The sequence below is a fragment of the Rhineura floridana genome, chromosome 8 (assembly GCF_030035675.1).
Source record: "Rhineura floridana isolate rRhiFlo1 chromosome 8, rRhiFlo1.hap2, whole genome shotgun sequence".
NCBI lineage: Eukaryota > Metazoa > Chordata > Lepidosauria > Squamata > Rhineuridae > Rhineura > Rhineura floridana.
This window is the reverse complement of record NC_084487.1, coordinates 39,950,352-39,969,298: the sequence shown is the minus strand read 5'-3', so window position 1 is coordinate 39,969,298 and position 18,947 is coordinate 39,950,352. Positions and strand designations below refer to the sequence as shown.

At 39.0% G+C, this 18,947-nt stretch overlaps 1 protein-coding gene across 1 annotated transcript in view; it reads left to right on the top strand.

Moving 5' to 3' along the window:
• Nucleotides 1-2,087: 2,087 nt before the first annotated feature.
• Nucleotides 2,088-18,947, top strand: part of LOC133363303 (uncharacterized) — an 83,443-nt gene continuing 66,583 nt past the window's right edge. Inside the window, exons 1-3 of the mRNA XM_061582708.1 lie at nt 2,088-2,265; nt 2,541-2,647; nt 5,851-5,917. Of these exons, the coding sequence (XP_061438692.1) occupies nt 2,135-2,265; nt 2,541-2,647; nt 5,851-5,917 (305 nt within the window). The 5' untranslated portion in view covers nt 2,088-2,134. The remainder of the gene's footprint in view (nt 2,266-2,540; nt 2,648-5,850; nt 5,918-18,947) is intronic.

The following is an 18,947-nucleotide window of genomic DNA, read 5'->3' as shown; positions in this document are numbered from 1 at the left end:
GATTGGAGAAGGCTCCTGCAGATTTTTGTGCATGGTAACCATGAAGGGAAATGAACTTGAGAAGCTGTATTATTCTAGCTCTGTCTTTGGATTAAATTAAGGATGACCTTATTCTGCTACTTGACATGAATGAGACAGTCATTTACATTGCTTTGCCTGTTGGGTCAATCTGTATATGTAATATTTTTTATGATGGTCTCTTGTGAAACAAGTGTATAGTTGTCAAAAGGATCAGGTGGCAGGTGGTAAGAAAGATCTCTGTTTGAGATCCTGGAGAGCCAAAGCCAGTCAGAGAGGACTATATGGGGCTTTGTGAACACGGCCAGCTCCAAAGGGCAGTCAGGTGGGGCCCTGGCCGAGGGCCCTGTGTCCTACAGGGGCCCCTGAAGGGCCCCTTGTTATGGTGGGGGAGTACCACTCCCCTTCTGCGGCAGGCTTCCTACTGAGGATTTCAGGGAGGAAGCTGCCCGCCCGCTCACCGGCCCACCTGCTCCCACTCTCTCATTCTCCCCCTCCCCTCCCTTGCTCACCAGCCTGCCTGTGCCTGCTCACTCATTTCCCCGTCCCTCTCCCTCGCTCGCCCTCCATCCCCGCCGGCTCCCCCACTTGCCCTCTCCCCACCTGCTTGCTCACCTTCTCCCCCCACTCGCTGACTCGCTTGCCCACCGTTCCCCCTGCCCACTAGCTCACTTGCCTGCCTACCCGCTCTCTCACCTGATAGGTAGGTGGGGCGTGCATGCGTGCGGGTGCCAGGTCCCATGGTAGGCTGGTGCCCAACGGCCCTGGCATGCCTGGGGCCAGCCCTGTTGGTGGATAAACAGTCTTGGCCTGGTATAAGGCAGCTTCCTGAGTGCTTAACATCACAATCCTAAATGTATCTCCATTGTTGATGGGTCTTACTCCTAGTAAGTATATATAGGATTATAGCCTTTAAAAACATGTCCATCTCCAGATATTATTTCTTACAAGTGAGTTGTTGACACTATTGCTTATACTTTCATCAAGCTGTGAAACTTTTGGCAGCCTTTACAACAGTACTATCCTTTTCTCATCATCTCATATTATAGCTGTCATCTTCTAGACAGTTAACATTAATTTTACCATAACATCTTGATCACTGTGCTCACTGTGTGCAGACTGAGGCTACAATCCATTGCACAGTTTGACCTACTGAAATCAATAGGGCTCAAACACGCATATTTTTGTGCTGAATCCTGACCTATATGTATTCAGTCTCTTTATAGAGCTTCTGCCTTTTATTGCTTTTTTTGGTATGTTCATGACAACATACCCCCAAAGCAAACATTCAAAATCAATACACTTTGCTGTCCCACTTAAATAACCTTGTTTGAGTAAAGTAATGGATATTAATGGATATTATTCTCTGATGAGAGTGGCCTATTGAGATCTTAATTATATGACAGCAAAAAACAGTCCTCTCAAAGCAATTGAGGAAATGCTGACATATAAATGCATAGTGAAAGTATAGGTAAAATATTTATTATTTATTTATATTTGCCAATTCCCCTTTATAAGAAAACAAAGAATGATACTGTGCTCGTTTTTATGGTGCATTTTCCAAGGCAATGAGACTCAACACAATAAGAAGAACATCGTGTCTACTCTAGCAACACTATTACAAGACTTAATAATGTCTACCATGACAATAGTTCTTTCATCTGCTCATCTTCTAATGTAATATATGCCATCATCTGCCAGCAATGCCCTTCTGCGCTCTACATAGGGCAAACAGGCTATTCTCTATGCAAAAGGATGAATGCACACAAAACATCAGAAAGAGACATATTAAAAAAAAAGTGGGGGGACATCACAACAACCCAGGATACTCTATTGATGATCTTGAAAAAGCCATCCTTAAACAAAGGAGCTTCAAAGGGTGACTGCAACATGAAATCATAGTATTACATTACACAGTATTTCATCAGGAGGTTCACTTATATCACCTGTGACTCCAATGGGGATAAAGGTTGTGGGGGTTGTTATTTGTCTTCCCATATACCTAAAAATGTTTGCATCATGCAGTTTACTTGGCCGTAGTTTGATTGACCACACACAGGTGGCACTGCAAACTACACCATGACGGGAAGTGGTGGATAGGCAGCCGAGAAGAGCCATGGGAGGCTGCAGCTGCCTCCCTGCTCTGCCGGCTCCTCAACTTGCCAGCCATGGAGCCCCTGCCTCTGAAATTCTGCTACTGCTGAACAAGCCTTCCAGCCTCAACAAGGCCAACACAGCCTCAGGAAGGTGCAACAAGGGGAATAACACTTGGGGCCAGCTAAGAGGGAGAAAGGGAGAAACAGCTTGTCTTTCTTTCTTTCCTCTCCCCTCCACCCCCCCCTCTGGGATTTTATCTGACAAATATCTGTCTGGAGGGAGAAGATGCATTGAGCACATTGAACAGGTTGACTGCCTTGCAGTGCCTGGATAGAAATGATTGCTCTGCAGTGTAGCCACCCACCATTGAAAAGTGTGGGCATTGCAAGTGTCCTCAACATGCTAAATACCTCTCCTTCCTGCAGGCAGGCCTCCACCGAGGAAATTAAAAAAGCAGCAACCAGCAGGGGTCTGAAGATTCAAGATAAGCAGCTGCAACTGAGTTTGGATACTAATGGAGGAAATTACTCTTGTAAGCAGAGCAAACCACTTTAAAATGGGCTTTTTAAACACTGCTGCATCAACTTATAGCATTGAACATGAGGGGGACAAGCAGCCTTCAAAATGTTGACAAAAAGGAAGGTGTGAGTGAGCACATCATTGCAAAAGGGGAGAGAGAAAACAGGCTGGAAAGAGATAGCAGCCAGTGATTTCAAACATCCCTGCTGAAGTATCTCTTCCCCCGCTCTGGCTTTTTAAAAAAATCATAGTTCCAAAGTTGAATGAAACCTGTTATTTTGTATGCTGGCTCCCCCCCTAAAAAATAAAATGAGAGAGAAGGATTAGTACTGATGAGGAGGAATTTCCTATTGCAATTATCTGGGTGTAAGTGGGGCTTACTTCTGAGTAGACAGGCATAGAGGATTGTGCTGCATGTCTGGGTAGTGTCTGCCCAGTATTGATACTGTTAATGGTTACAAAGTAACCATTGTAGTAAAGATGTGATTGTTTAAAACAAGCAAAACCTCACTATTTGGGGAATGTCAAATTCCAGAGATATTCAACTCCCATGCTTTGTTTTAAGAGGAGAAGTTTCATGACCTATTTGGCTTTGAAAAGCAAACACCAAAAACACTCCAAATAAGGTCATCAAAAGTGAGTATTGATCTCTAGGTTAATAACATGCATTTGGCAATTTCTTCCTACCCCACCCCATCCCATTGATGATCAATGAAGGAGATCATATTAAATGATTTTTTTTTTGCAATGTCATCCTTTAAGATTCTTCCTCCCTCAAAAAAATTAATTGTTAAGTGAGGTTACTTTCTTAATGCTTGATAATTTACATGAAGAGGGATAGGGATTTTGCCCACCTGGCCATCCAACATCTGAAGGGCATTAAGTTAGTGAAGGAAGTGATTGTTCTGCCTGTTTAGCAATCTTATCAATCAATAAATAAGTAGTAGGTAGGTGTATGGAAACATATTTTTGCAAGACATCTGGATGTAAGAGGAGATTAGTGTGCCATGCTCAATTCCCCTGTCCCATGCTCTTGTCCCACACTCCTGCATCTCAGCCAGGTGGGCCTTGGGCATGCTTTCTCACCTGGCCTATGTAGAATATGATAGTACATAAGTCTGAGAAGCTTTGTTTATTTAACACAGATGAGGTAAGAGAGGCTCTTAATTGGCAAACTAGATAGTGGATGCCAACAGATCATTAGGGAAGATGTTTTCACACACACTGCTAAATGCTGGGAATTTGGCCTTCAAAGGCAGCTGCAATGACTCAGGCTGCTACAAAGCAAGGACACTGAGCAACAGAATTGATAAACAAAGGCAGAAGCATGAGACCTACATTAAAAAAATATCCCCACAGGTAGAGCTAGTTAAAGTCACAGGTACAAACCTGCACCCAAGTCCAGGGGCTCTTTTGGGTATAAATAAGGGTCCCTAACTCCTGCTTGGGGCTTCAACACAGACTCTTGGTGTGGTGCTGTGTAAGTGGGTGGCCAACTGGGATTTCTCCATTCTTATCTAGGACTCTCGGACAACAGAAAGGAGACGTAAGATAACAATGGCACCCAAGAGCTGCTTTTATCTGTTTAAGTGTCTTGTCTTGAATAAAACACTAAATCTTTCAGTTAAAGCATTGTAGATTCCCCCCCCCCTGCTTGTGTGTTCATTTCCTCTGGAATCTCTTGAATTTTCTTGCCTGTTGGCAAAACAGTAGGTAAGTAGGAAAGATGGTTAGTGAATACAACACAGGCTATCAAAACCCACATTGTCTGGACCATAAGCTTAAACAGATTCCGTTGAACTGTTAGACAATTTCAAACGTTTGTTGTATAATATTTGGTGTATGATCTTTTCAGTTTTCCCATCCATGGGTTTTTGGGTGCAATTGTGGATCAGTTTTTTGCAGACTTTTTGCAGCCAGCCACTTCTGTAATTGGCACACAGATTTTTTTTCAATTTCTCCCCGATTTTATGTAATTATCTTCATAATTTCCTCTGTTGATGCATTTGTAACAGTATGTAGGTGTGATAAATAGGAAAAAATAAACCACATGGAACACCATGAACTTTTACATAGGTATTTACATTAAAAATTATATACACCCTTATATACCCAGTCAATCACTGTACTCTGCAGGTGAGGGCCTCCTGCAGATACCATCTTATCAGGAGGTCTGTTCCGCATAACATAGGAAACAGACCATTAGTGTGGCGGCACCTACCCTGTGGAATTCCCTCCCCTTAAATATTAGATAGGCGCCATCTTTGTTATCCTTTCGGCGCCTATTGAAGACCTTTCTCTTTCAACAATCCTTTTAAGTTGAGACCTTATCCGAGTCTGTTTCTGTGTTGGAATTTCTTTTTAGTATGTTTTTAAAACTTTTTTTAAAAAAAACAACCAATGTTTTTAACCTTTTTTAAAAAAAGTTTTGAAAGCTTTTTAAAAAAATGTATTTAAAGATATTTTGTTTTAATGTATTTTAAAGTCTGTTTTTATGATGTTTAAAGTGTTTTCAGTGCTTTGGTTTGCTGCCCCGGGCTCCTGCTGGGAGGAAGGGAGGGATAAATCAAATAATAAATTAATTAATTAAAAATTACACAATTTTTTTTGCAACCAAAAAAATACCTGCGGATTGAATTGGCAAGCACCAAAGCAAGTGGGAACAAAAAAAGAGCAGATCGGGATCGAATGATGGACTATCAGAATACAAGTGGATTGGAACTAGGCAGTAAAGCCATTCCCTAGTGAGTGCCTACCCGGTTTTGCCTGCCTGCCTGCTGTTAGTCTGCTTGCAGGCAGGATTATTTCCACCTGCAACTCTCAGAGGTGTGGCCCAACAAGAGGATATTTAGTTGTAGAAGCCCAAGGCATGCCAAAGAACATTGCTCATTTGGTGCCAGTGAGAGGCTGTACATATACAAAGTTTTTTTCCCCTGGATGGCCATCATGAAGTCGGATGACTGTATGACTTGAAATTAAAAGGTTGTAGTCACAGGATGAAACTGCATCTAACACTGCTGACCAGGGCTTACAAGGAGATCAAGAAAAACTCCATGCTCCCAATTTGCACCAACCCATTGTAGCACCTGAGCTGAAACTTCTGTTTTCTTTCTATTTTTGTTCTGTCTTTCTCTGTGACATTGGTTTTATGTACCTCCGTACGAATATATGTGTTTCTGTAATGGAGATTGTTTTCCTTTACTTTTGTCTGACCAGCTTGGGATGTTCCCTGTGAGGTTATGAACATCAGATGTGCTGGTGGCTGCACCAGAACCCCTACAGGGTAAGTCGCTGTTGTTGGGGGTGAGCTTAGTTTCCCTGGGTGAGAGGTGGGAAAATGGTGTTTGCATTGTCCCAGGTGAGAGATGGGGTGAAATGAATGCTATTTCATTCTTTTGTATTGCTATTGAATTGTTATATTTAATAGACTTGTTTTCCTGTACTTGATTATTGGATTGAGTGGATGAAGCCATATGGCTGGTTATGAGAGTGTGAGTGTTGAATGATTGTGCATGGGGGAGGTATGCTTACATCAGTTTGTGCAGTGTGAATATGAGTGATTCTGGTCACTATATTTTGATGTGTGTTTCTGGGCTCCTATTGGGAGGAAGGGTGGGATATATATATAAATATATATTACTAATAAATAGTAATGTGATTTTTATGATATATACTGTGATTATGCTATATTTTGTTGTATCATGTAATTTGATGGTTTTTATATAATTTGCTTTATTATTACTATTATTATTATTATTTCCATTTATAGACCGCTTACTATCTAAAAGATCTCAAAGTGGTTTACAATAGAATATACAAGGTACAATAAAAACATATCAAATTAATTTACAAAGCAAAATACATAAATAATATCCATATCCATAAACATGAATGAAACCTTAATATTTAAACAACTAGTTTAAATAGTCTCAGACCTTCAAGGAAAATATGGCTGTGTTACCAATACAAAGCGAGGACTAAAGGGAGTCACAAAAAGCTTTTTCCTTTTGTGGTTCTTAGTTTTACTTACGTACATTGTTCAGAAATGTTTAATGTTTAATTATGTTATTTAAAATGCGGAATTAATAATAACAGAAATAGTAATATCAGCTGGTTTTGAACATAGATTTGTATTGCGTTTCTTATATTGATTCTTTTTGTTGGGGTGTGTAATCCACTTAGAGATTTCTGTTAAAATATAACCAGTATATAAATCAAATAAATGATGATAACAAGAAGTAAACATTTGTTCAGTGCTCTGCTGCCTCCCCAGCTGCCTGTGCCTCCTGATCAGATAGAGACCCCCTTTTTGCAGAAATATATATTTGTATGAACATCTGTATAATTAAATATAATGAACAGAATAAAAATTGTGTCATTGAATGTTAAGGGGTTAAACTCCCCTATTAAAGGGAACAAATTTAAGAAAGAAAAATATTATTAATGTAAAAGAGACTTACATTAGGAAAGGGGAGAAATATAGAAAATTCAAAATTAGGAGAAGTATTTTCTGCTTGTTCAAGAAATAAAAAGAAGGATTTAGCTATCATTATTACTAAAACCATCACCATTTCATTTCTGTGAATGGTTAGGGACCCAGATGGCCAATTTGTCTTTGGAATAGGACAGCACCTTGGGAAAGAATATTTATTAGGGTGCATTTATGTGCCCAATAATAACAAAAAATGTTTTAAGAAAATTAATGAAATTATCAGTGCTAATATGGATAAATAGATCTTTGTAGGGTAATATTTGAATGGGGGGGTTAAACCCCAAGTTTGATAGATCAACTGACATGGGTGACAGAGGTGTGATATTACCTAAAATATTTTTGAAAAAATCTAAAACTCAAATGTATAATGGATGCCTGGAGACATTTTCACCCAATGGAGAGGAGTTACATCTTTTATCCCTACAATTCCTATTCCAGAACAGACTTATTCTTAATATCTCCTGAATAAATTAACTTCTAGAGTGGAAATTGAAGTCTAAAAATATGCAGACCATGCCTTGATTTCATTGGAGTGGATAACTGAGAAATCACAAAGGAGTAAATTTTGGTGGATATATAATTTCATACTGCTAAATCAAAGTGCTACTCAAGATTTAGTAGTTAAATTAAGAGAATACTTTTTGATCAGAAACAGTAATGTGGAACAGGATGATGTGTTCCCCTGGTCTGTGATTGAAGTATGAGGAGCCAGGGGGGCTGGCTATTAAATGCCTAAGATTGGTGCGCTCACTGATTTTGTTTTTACTTCCTTTTACCTTAAAAAAAAAAAAACTTCCTACACTGATTTCTTTAAAAGGAAAAAACACTTAATTTTTTTTAAAAAAATGATAACCATCTGCCAGGCACACAGTAGGAAGTCTTAAGCTTACAAGAAAGCCCAGCTGAGAATGCCATGCGGTTGTCAGGCAAGGTGGGTGTGCAAGGGAAGGGCCATAGTTCAGTAGCAGAGTATCTGCCTTGCATGCAGAAGGCCCCAAGTTCAATCCCTGGCATCTCCAGATAGTGCTGGGAATGTCCCCTGACTGAGACCCTGGAGATCCACTGCTTGTCAGTGCAGACAATACTGACCTAGATGGACCAATGATCGGATTGGCAGCTTCCTATGTTCCTAATAAAGCTGCAGAGTGCAGACCACAGGTGAGGTTATTTGTGGAGCGAACCAAAGGACACTGACAAATACCCATGTGCCATTGCAAACGTAAGGTAAGAGCAACAAAAACCTTGCACCCCACCCAGGAGAATTCCACCAACATTTTCTCTTCCATTTGATAATTTCTGAATGCAGTTTCTTTTCTCATTAATTTTTGATGAATGGTTGGAAAGAATGTGTGATGCTTTTTGTGTGCGTGCAGAGTTACTAACTACATAATTTCATTCAACATTAATTAAGCTGAAATTTCACAGAAGAGGATCTTCTGAGAAAAATGGTTAGATATTTGGCAAAATGTTCCATCAATTTTTGATGCCTCGAAACAGCAAGGAGAATTTTGGGAGGCCATTTGTTTTTGTTCAGCTGTAATTGAAGCCAACTTGGCTTGTTGTGAGATTACCATTACCTCTTGATGTTCATCACAATCTGGAAAACACTCAAACCACACAAAAAAGAAACATATTGAGCTGCTCGTTTGGCATGGCATTGGTACATTTCCAAGAACAGTAACCATATCTCCATGTGCCCTTTCTGAGGAAGGTGTGGAGGGTGGCAACATAAGAACAGCCCTTTTCAGTGGTAATTCCCTGCCTGTGGAATGCTCTTCCCAGGGAGACATCCTTGGAGCCAACACTATCTATGTTTAGGTGCCAGGCAAAGACGTTTCTTTTCATGCAATTTGTTTACCCTTAATCTGTGGGGTTTGGGGTATTTATGGCCTCTTTTAGTGGGGTAAGCTGTGTTAGACTTGCCTTTTTACATTTTTAGGTTCTCATTCTGGTTTGGTTGTATACTCGGCTTTAATGTTTGCATTATTTTTTAAGTTACTTTGGGTCACTTTTGTGAAAAAAGTGACATATAATAGCAGTAGTAATAAATAATAATAAGATCAGAAAGTAGCAACATAGGGCAGATTCATCATGGCATCCTTATATCAGACTTGGAATTGATTGATCTCCAAAGGAGGATACTGAATTTAGCTGAACAAAATGGAGAGAGAAATAAGAAAGTCAGACATGTGTCTTTTTAGGGACCTAAATAATTATCAGAAGTCATTCTTGATTCTAAAAGAATCAGTAAGTTGTACCGTTATATTTAACACTAATCAACTCTCTTGTGCTTTCAGAAATTCAGCTCACTGTTATTAATATAATATAATCTTAGGTTTTGCCATGTCCGCCTTTGCTGCTAAAAGATGCTTGTGACCTAAATGGTTCTCCTGATGAAGATGAAAATGGCTCCTTATCATAATGGCTATCATCCAGATGTTTCTTTGTATATGTAATATGCTACTAAGTATTACAGTGAGAGCCAGCATGGTGTAGTGGTTAAGGTGTTAGACTATGACCTGGGAGACCAGGGTTCAAATCCCCACACAGCCATGGAGCTCCCTGGGTGACCTTGGGCCAGTCACTGCCTCTCAGCCTTGGAGGAAGGCAATGGTAAACCCCCTCTGAATACCGCTTACCATGAAAACCCTATTCATAGGGTTGCCCATAAGTCAGAATCAACTTGAAGGCAGTTCATTTCATTTTTTCAAGTATTACAGTATAGCACAGTGGGGAGGAGAGCCTGGCTGGGAGTCCAGAGTCTGTGAGTTCAAATACCCGCTCGTGTCTCCTGGGTGTCAAGGGCCAGCAAAAAATCACCCCCACAGTGAGTGGCTCAGGGGTTATGTGCCCTGCCACCTGTGCAGCTGTGGGCAAACTGCATAGTCCCAAAGAGCCCAGTTGCCCCCCAGTGGCAGTTGCGGACAAGGAAGGGGCTGGCTTGTGCAGCTGTGGCAAGCTGAGCAGGCCCTCGCCAGCTGGGGAGGACTAGCCTCAGAGGGAGGCAATGGTAACCCCCCACTGAATACTGCTTACCATGAACACCCTATTCATAGTGTCGCTAAAAGTCGGGATCGACTTGAAGGCAGTCCATTTCTATTTCCAAGTATTACAGTAGTAGAGGCAATAAGCTTGTTGAATATCAGTTGCTGGTGATAATAAGCAGGGAGAGTGCTATTGAACAAATGTCCTGTCAGATCCAGCAAGGCTCTACTTATGTTCTTACTTCCAGTGGTTATATACTAGCACCACCCAGACCAATTATTGTTTATTTGTTATTAAGTTTATTTCCATCCTGCATCTTTGATAAAAGTGACCCACAGAGTGGCTTACAGTAGTATAACAAAACCAACAACAATCTCATCATAACAATCAACAGGCAAAGCAAAATCCAGCAAAAATCGAGAAACCAACAAAGAACAGGTAGCAAATCAACACCAAATTATAAACAGTGTGCTCCAATAGGACACCTTCTGCCTGAACATACTCCAACATACCAAGGATCAAACTTCCCAGGGGGAAATAATTCTACAGTCTGGAGACTGTTCCTGAAAAGGCCCGATTACTCATCTGCACCTTCTTTGCTTCAGATGTTGGAAAGATGTGTGTGCAAATGGCACTCACCTGAAGATCATAGAATTGGAAGGCATATTGGAGTTCATCTAGTCTAGGAGTGGGGAATAGGAACTGGACCCCTGTGTCAACTTTATTTCCCCATGGACCAACTTTGACAAGGCCACTCAATTTCACTGGCATAGTTTGCCCTGGTATAACTAACACAGGCTTCCTATAGTTTGGATTGCTCTGCCTGATCTCTGCATCCAGGTAGCTTCATGTTGGTGGAGGTGACTTTTCAGCCTTGCTTTTGTGCAGTCATGTCAAATGGTGACTATATAGATTTTCTGCCCTATTCAACCTTCATTTGGTGGTGACAGCAGTCACCTGCAAACAGTGCAAAACTGTGCAGAGGCCACGACTGCTCTTTTGTTAGGGAAAGGCATTTTGCACCTGATTAGAGGCATTCTGTTCTTAATTCACATATTAATTTACACGATGAAGGCTGGGCTCTGGTATAAAAATAGCTTTGGGGAACAAAGACAAATGCAGACAAAGGGAAACAATGGTCTTTGCAGAGATTTTAAAAGAGAAATAGATTGTAAGGGTTTCAATGAAGATTGGCTGTGACATCAGGAACCCGGGAGTCAACAAACAGTCAAGAAAGCCATACTGTAGCACAGTATATTTCAGCACAAATCGCTTGTAATTCAATCATGAAATCAGTTTAATCAGGATATCTCTTTGAGCAAATTAAATATAAGCCTGGCACCACTCAATGACAATAAAGGCCACTTAGCAGGACTGGTAATAGCACAAAATTGGGATGGCTTCAAGTCATGTACCACTGTTTAAGCCTTTGCTTGTGTGCCTCAAATAGCTATTTCCTCATCTGGCTGTATAAAGACAGACGGCAAAAGGAGGACCAAAATCCTACACTGATGCCTGCTCCTAGGAGTTACTGTAGTTCACTCTTGTCATGCCAACTATAAATATTGAATACCCAACAGCTGGCCTGGCCAACAGCCCTTGGCTGTCAGCATGTTCTGTTCCTATCCTGCTGTGATGTCACCTCTCCATTGATGATACTGATGCACTGAATGAGATTGCAGCTTCCTGTACAAAATGGTGGGCAACCTCAGGCGCAGGGGCTGAATGTGGCTCTTCAGCCTTCTTTATTAGGCCCTTGCTACTCTCTCCAGGCCCCAACCTCTCCCCAGGCCACACTCCTAGCTAAACCTAGCACTGCAGCTTTTCCTTAGCTGGAAAGTTTCCTTGAACTATATCAATGCCCCTTGATTGCCTGGACTGGGGATATGAAAAAATAAAATGGACTGCCTTCAAGTCGATTCTGACTTATGGTGACCCTATGAATAGGGTTTTCATGGTAAGCTGTATTCTGAGGCTAAGAGGCAGTGACTGGCCCAAAGTCACCCAGTGAGCTTCATGGCTGTGTGGGGATTCGAACCCTGGTCTCCCAGGTCGTAGTCCATCACTTTAACCACTACACATAGAACCCTTTGACTTATGTGTGGATGAAACGAGTTCCATCCATTGCTTTACCCACTTTCCCCTCCGGCTGTGACATCACCACTATCCACCACTGGGATGTGGCCCCTAGAGGGTTGTCCACAAAGGAATGCAGCTCTCCGGTTGGAAAAGGTTCTCTACTCCTGCTGTTCAGCAACATCCAAGGTATCAGGGTTTCCCATAATGTAGAATGCAGCTTTATTGTGAAGAAAGACCATCTCCAGGCCAGATACCAGAAGAGAGTGTTGTCAGAAGCAGCCCTTTGAGATCCATATTATTTATTTATTATATTATTTATTTATTTATTGCATTTATATCCCACATTTTCTCTAAGGAGCTCAAGGTGGTGTACATGATTGTCTCCCCTCCTCATTTAATCCCCATAACAACCCTATGAGGTAGGTTAGGGTGAGAGGCAGTGACTGGCCCAAGGTCACCCAGCGAGTTTCATGGTTGAGTGGGGATTTGAACCCTGGTCTCCCAGGTCCTAGCTGAATATCCCTCACCTACATGGGACTGCTGAAAAGATGATAGTAGAACAGACTGCCTTGGAAGGTGGTGTGATCTCCTTCACTGGAGGTATTTAAGCAGGTGCTGGCTGGCCATCTCTGAGATGCTTCACTGTAGATCCTTAATTGACTCTGACTCTGTGATGGTGGTGGAAATGTTTTCAGTAGAGCTGCTAAAAAATGGCATCTTAAAATTCTCCGCCCTATTTGTGGGCAGAGAAACTAGTGGAACGTTCCACTAAGGATGGGTGAGATTTTTGATTCAGTTAATGTTCAAGCTGAATTTATCAAATCTGCACTTTCCAAAACAAGTTTGCCAACCAACCAATGTTTACAAACAAGCAATGTTTACAAATATTAGGGGAAAGTGTGCACACAAAGGAATATATGTGAAAATAACATGCAAAAATGCATTATATGATGAGAAATTGCTTGCACAAATGTGTACATTACTCAAAACTCTCTACAAAAATGTATTTATTAGGAAGAAATCACACTAAAATGCTGGACAGTTTTCATAAAGATTTTTTTACCCCAAGAGGTCTTCTGTATCTTTAAAAGTTGTGCAGGAGGAAGGGAGAATTCCACCTTGTGGTTTTTCCCATTACAGAGTTGCCAGAACACCTGCACTTGGCTGACTTTCTCTTCTCCTAAAGATACAGGATCAGTCTCAGGCCCTGAGCCTGGCAACCCTACTCAGCACTGAAGGCACGAGGTGACCTGGGCCTCCCTCCACCCCACCTCAGCCAAGTCACTCTGATACATTATGTCCAGGGTGTGCACAGCTACTGGGCTTGTGGCTTACTCAGATAATGTATTCTTCTTTCTGGCAATGTTAAGGTTAGTCAAGAGCCTATACAGTAATATGGGATACCTTTGAACCTGAGAAAACTAATGTGGATGGGCATTTTGCAATACTGTACTGTTTTCTGAAATTAACAATACTGGAACTTTCCCAACCCCATTTTGGGCAATAGGGCTTAGTATACATTTAAGAGTATATAATGTTGTAATGTTACACTTCATTTATATCTAAAGTGCCTAAATCCTAGATACTGTACTACTATTTATTTATTTATTTAAAAGATTTCTATCCTGCCCTTCTACCCTACAGTAGGGCACTCAGGGCAGCTCATAATAAAAACACAAAAACATTTAAATAGGTAAAGATACATAAAATAAAGTTGAGAAAAATAGGGGAGTGATATTAAAAGGGACTAAAGAAGTAAAAACTAAAAAGGGGGTGGAATAAAATCAGTTTCAGGCTCTACCTTCAGTCCCTCCTAAAGGCTCTCCAGAACAAGATGGTTTTCAGAAGTCTCTGGAAAACCATCAGGGAGGGAACAGAGTGGGCTTCTTGGGATAGGGTATTCCAAAGCTTGGGGGCCACAACTGAAAAGACTCTCTCACGCATGCATGTCAGTCTAACATCTTTCATTCCAGGCAAGCAGAGGAGACCAGAGGCAGCTGATCTTAAATCACAGGCAGGTACATATAGGCATAAGCAGTCCTTCCATTATATTGGTCCAAGGCTGTTCAGGGCTTTAAAGGTCAGAAGCAGCACTTTGAATTGGGCCCAGAAACAAATTGGGAGTCAGTGGAGTCAATAGAGCACAGGGGTGAAAGACAACTCCCTGCCTACAGGTTTAAATTGCAAAATCAGCCACTCCGAAAGGAAGGGGTAAGGCATTGGATTCTGAACCCAAATCCAGAACAGCTGGAGAGTTGATATAAGAAAATGCAACACAGAATCATACTGAAGGCATTTAAAGAAGAGGAAATATTGGGGTGATTATGTTCTCCTTGCTAGTCTCCCAGCTTCTCATCTTTCTCTTCTTAATTTCAGTCCTCACTCGTTCCAACTGGCTGTTTCCTATCTCTGTTTTCTGATCATGTATCAACATTAGTGAATGGTGCGGGGCAGATCTGTGGAGCCATATTCCCATCACTGGCATAATTAAACTTACCTGGATGGGGATGAAGCAGGGCAGGGCAGCACTGAGGGTAGGGCGGGGCAGCACTGAGGGCAGGGCTGTACCGACACAACAACAGGAGCATGGATCCATGGAGACTCCCCAAGTAGAGTAGAACCCTGCATAATCAGTATTCTAAAGCTCTCCAGATGCTAAACGCTGCCTACTCAGACTGTCACCTTCCATGAGTTAGAAGGTATCAAAAACGGTGATGGAGAGGGGGAAGAGCTAGTGTGCTCATCCCCACTGCCCCCCTCATGTGTTTAATGCCTGAGACCAGTAAATCATCCTATTACTGACCCCTTAATATGATGTCCTTATTGAAGTTGTGGCTCTTTATTAAACCCAAAGAATGTATTTCATCTTTGTACCCTGGGTCTGGGTGCAATATGAAGGCTCAGCTAATCAAAAGAAAGAACAGACTGAAGTTTTGCAGCATTGGTCAAAAACACACACAAAAGGACTTTTGCAGTAATGTGTGCAGATGAAAAGATTGAGCAGAATCAAGCACAAACCAAGATTGCAATCAGTAAAAGAAGCAGTTAAGTCAGGATCATTCAGACCATGGTATTCCCAATCTCTTTTTTTTTACAATAATTTTTTTATTCTAATTTTCATAAAACAAACAAAACAAAATCAAAAACATAACACAATAAAAAAAATAAAAAAAAAATAAAAAATTGACTTCCGACTTGTCACAGATCAGCTATAAATATATAATATATATCAAACCTGTCCCTTAATACATACAAAATCACTTTTCTCCATAATCTATCTTAATTAATCGTCAAATCCCATTATCATCATTTCATTTTTATCTTTCAACAAAAAGTCTAAGAGAGGCTTCCATTCCTTAAGAAATGTATCTGTCGATTTTTCTCTAAGTAAACATGTCAATTTATCCATCTCTACTAAGTCCATTAATTTCAATAGCCATTCTTCCGTTGTTGGTGTTGATTCCATTTTCCACTTTTGTGCATATAATAATCTTGCTGCCGTAATCATATATAATATTATTCTTCCATATTTCTTTTCTATTTGTTTATCCATAAAACCCAATAAAAAAAATTCTGGTTTTGACTGTATATTTATCTTTAGAATTTTTTGCATCATCCTACCTATCTGTGCCCAAAATAATTTTGCTTGTTTACACAACCACCACATATGATAAAATGATCCTTCTTGTTGTTTACATTTCCAACAAACATTAGAAACATTACTATACATTTTTGACAACTTTTCTGGAGTCATGTAGGAACGATACATCATTTTATAGAAATTTTCTTTAAGATTATAGCATAATGTAAATCTCAAGCCTTTTTTCCACATATTTTCCCATTGATCCATTTGTATATTATAACCAAAGTTTTTTGCCCACTTTACCATACACTCTTTTACTTGTTCTTCTTCCATATCCATTTTCAGCAAGAGTTTATACATTTTCGCAATTATATTTTCATCATTTGTACACAAACCTATTTCAAAATCAGATTTACTTATTTCAAACCCATACATTTTCTTATCCATTTTATATCTCTCTAACAATTGTAAATAGGCAAACCATTGAGAACTATATCCTTCCTTTATCAGTTGTTCTCTCTCTTTCATTATATATTCTCCATGTACATTTTCTAAAAGTTCTTGATAAGTTAACCATTTCTCTTTTCCAGCCATTTCTCTTCTATAAAATGCTTCTTGACTTGAGACACATAATGGTATTTTCGAGTAAAACCTTGGTTTATATCTATTCCATATTTTCAACAGAGGACGTCTTATAAAATGATTATTAAAATCCACATTAACTTTTACTTTCTCATACCATAGATATCCATGCCATTCCCACTTCAGATTATGGCCCTCCAAATCCAATAGTCTTTTAGTCCTCAATAATAACCATTCCTTTATCCAGACTAAACAACAGGCAGCATAATAAAGTCTCAAATTTGGTAATCCCAGTCCTCCTCTTTCTTTGGCATCTTGTAATAATTTAAATTTAACTCTTGGTTTTTTTCCCTGCCAAACAAATTTAGAAATATCTTTTTGCCATTGTTTAAAAGGTAAATCAGAGGATATTACAGGTATTGTTTGAAACAAAAACATCATTCTCGGCAATACATTCATTTTTATCACGGATATTCTGCCCATTAATGACAATTGTAATTTATCCCATCTTAACAAGTCTTTCTTAATCTCTGTCCATAGTTTTTCATAATTGTTATGAAACAACTTTGAATTTTTATTTGTCATAATAATACCTAAATATTTCAACTTTTCCTCTATTTTAAAATCTGTCTTGTCCATCAACTCTTTTTGTTCCCTTGAAGATAATTTTTTCACCAACATCTTTGTTTTTTGATTGTTGATCTTAAATCCTGCTAACGGTCCAAATTCTTTTAATTTGTCCATCAATACATTAATTCCTTCCAAAGGGTTTTCTAATACAATTATCAAATCATCAGCAAATGCTCTCAATTTGTATTCCTCTTTTTTTATCTTTATTCCCGAGATCCTTTTATCTTGCCTTATATCTCTAAGCAGTACTTCCAAGACCAAGATAAATAAAAGAGGAGATAATGGACATCCCTGTCTTGTACCCTTTTGTATTTCACATGAGTCCGTTAACCCCCCATTAACAATTATCTGTGCCTTCTGAGATGTATAAATAGATCTAATCCATTTTATAAAATTATCTCCAAAATTTTTACATTCAGACAACAAAAATATCGATTGAATACTGTTCAAAAAGCAAGGGACTTTCTGAGAAAAGCATCAAAAGACATGGAAGAAGATAAATTCAAAGACATGGATATAATTCCTGAGAAACAAAGTCAACAGGAACATGAAGAGGAGGGAAAGGAAGATGATGGATTAAAGGGAGCATCAGGTACTTTTTAAAATATATGCTTAAAGATGGATTACAAATATCTAACTTGGAATATAAATGGAGCCAATACGTCGCAGAAGAGAAAGAAAGTGTTTCATTATTTGAAAAAATTAAAATTGGATATAATTTGTTTACAAGAAATTCATATCAAGAAGAAAGATTCCAAATATTTGATTTGTAAAAATTTGGGTGAAGAATTTATTTCGGCTGGATCAAAAAAAAAATGGTGTTGTTCTTTATATTAATCCACAATTGTTTCCTAAATTGATATTATTGGACGATAGTGGTAGATTTGTGGGGGTTGAAATTACTTTACAGGGTACAAAAATTTTGATAGTGGGCATTTATGCCCCCAATGAAGATAAAACAAGGTTTTACACAAGACTTATGGAAAAATTGTCAGAGTTTTCATATGATCATTGGTGTGTTATGGGTGATTGGAATGGAGTAATTTTACCAAAAATGGACAGACTTTCTGAGAAAAAAATTAAAGAAACACAGGGTAAATTACCGAAGATTTGTTTTGAATTGATGGAAAATCTAGAATTGGTGGATGCTTGGAGATATATAAATGACAATGCAAAGGAATTTACTTATTTTTCAGAAAGACATAAAACATTCTCGAGGATTGATATGATTTGGATGTCTAAAAACCTAGTGAAAGACATTTCCAAAATGGATATATTACCAAAAACCTTTTCGGATCACAATCCAGTGATATTGACTTTCAAAAAAAAAAATCTTGGATTTAGATGGAGACTAAATGACTCTTTATTACAGAATGATAAAATAGTGCAAGAATGTAAGAAGAAATTAAAAGAGTTTTTTGAACACAATTTACATAAAGGAACAGATGAAAATATTGTTTGGGATACAAGTAAAGCATTTATGAGGGGATATTTTATTAAATGTAATTCTGAATTAAAAAAGAAGAAACAACAGAAAATGCAATTAATCTTGGAAGAAATAAAACAAAAAGAGGAAGAATTGAAAAAGAATCCAACTAAAGTTTCTATTGTAAATCAAATTAAAATGTTACAGAAACAAGTGTCAATGTTGACAGAGAAATTGAAAGGAAATTAAATTTTGCTAAACAAAGGACTTTTGAATTTGCAAATAAACCGGGGAAATGGTTAGCATATAAATTAAGAAAAGAACGACAAAAAAATCTTATTTTAAAGATACAAGAAGGAGATGAGATGTTGACAGACAATGTAAAAATCCAAAGGGTTTTTCATCAATATTATTCAACTTTGTACAAGTGTCAGGAAATTCCATCTGAAAAAATAGAAGAGTATATAGTTAAACAGAATTTGCCTAAAATTACAGATTTTCAGAGACAAGCTATTAATGGTCCTATTACGTCAAGA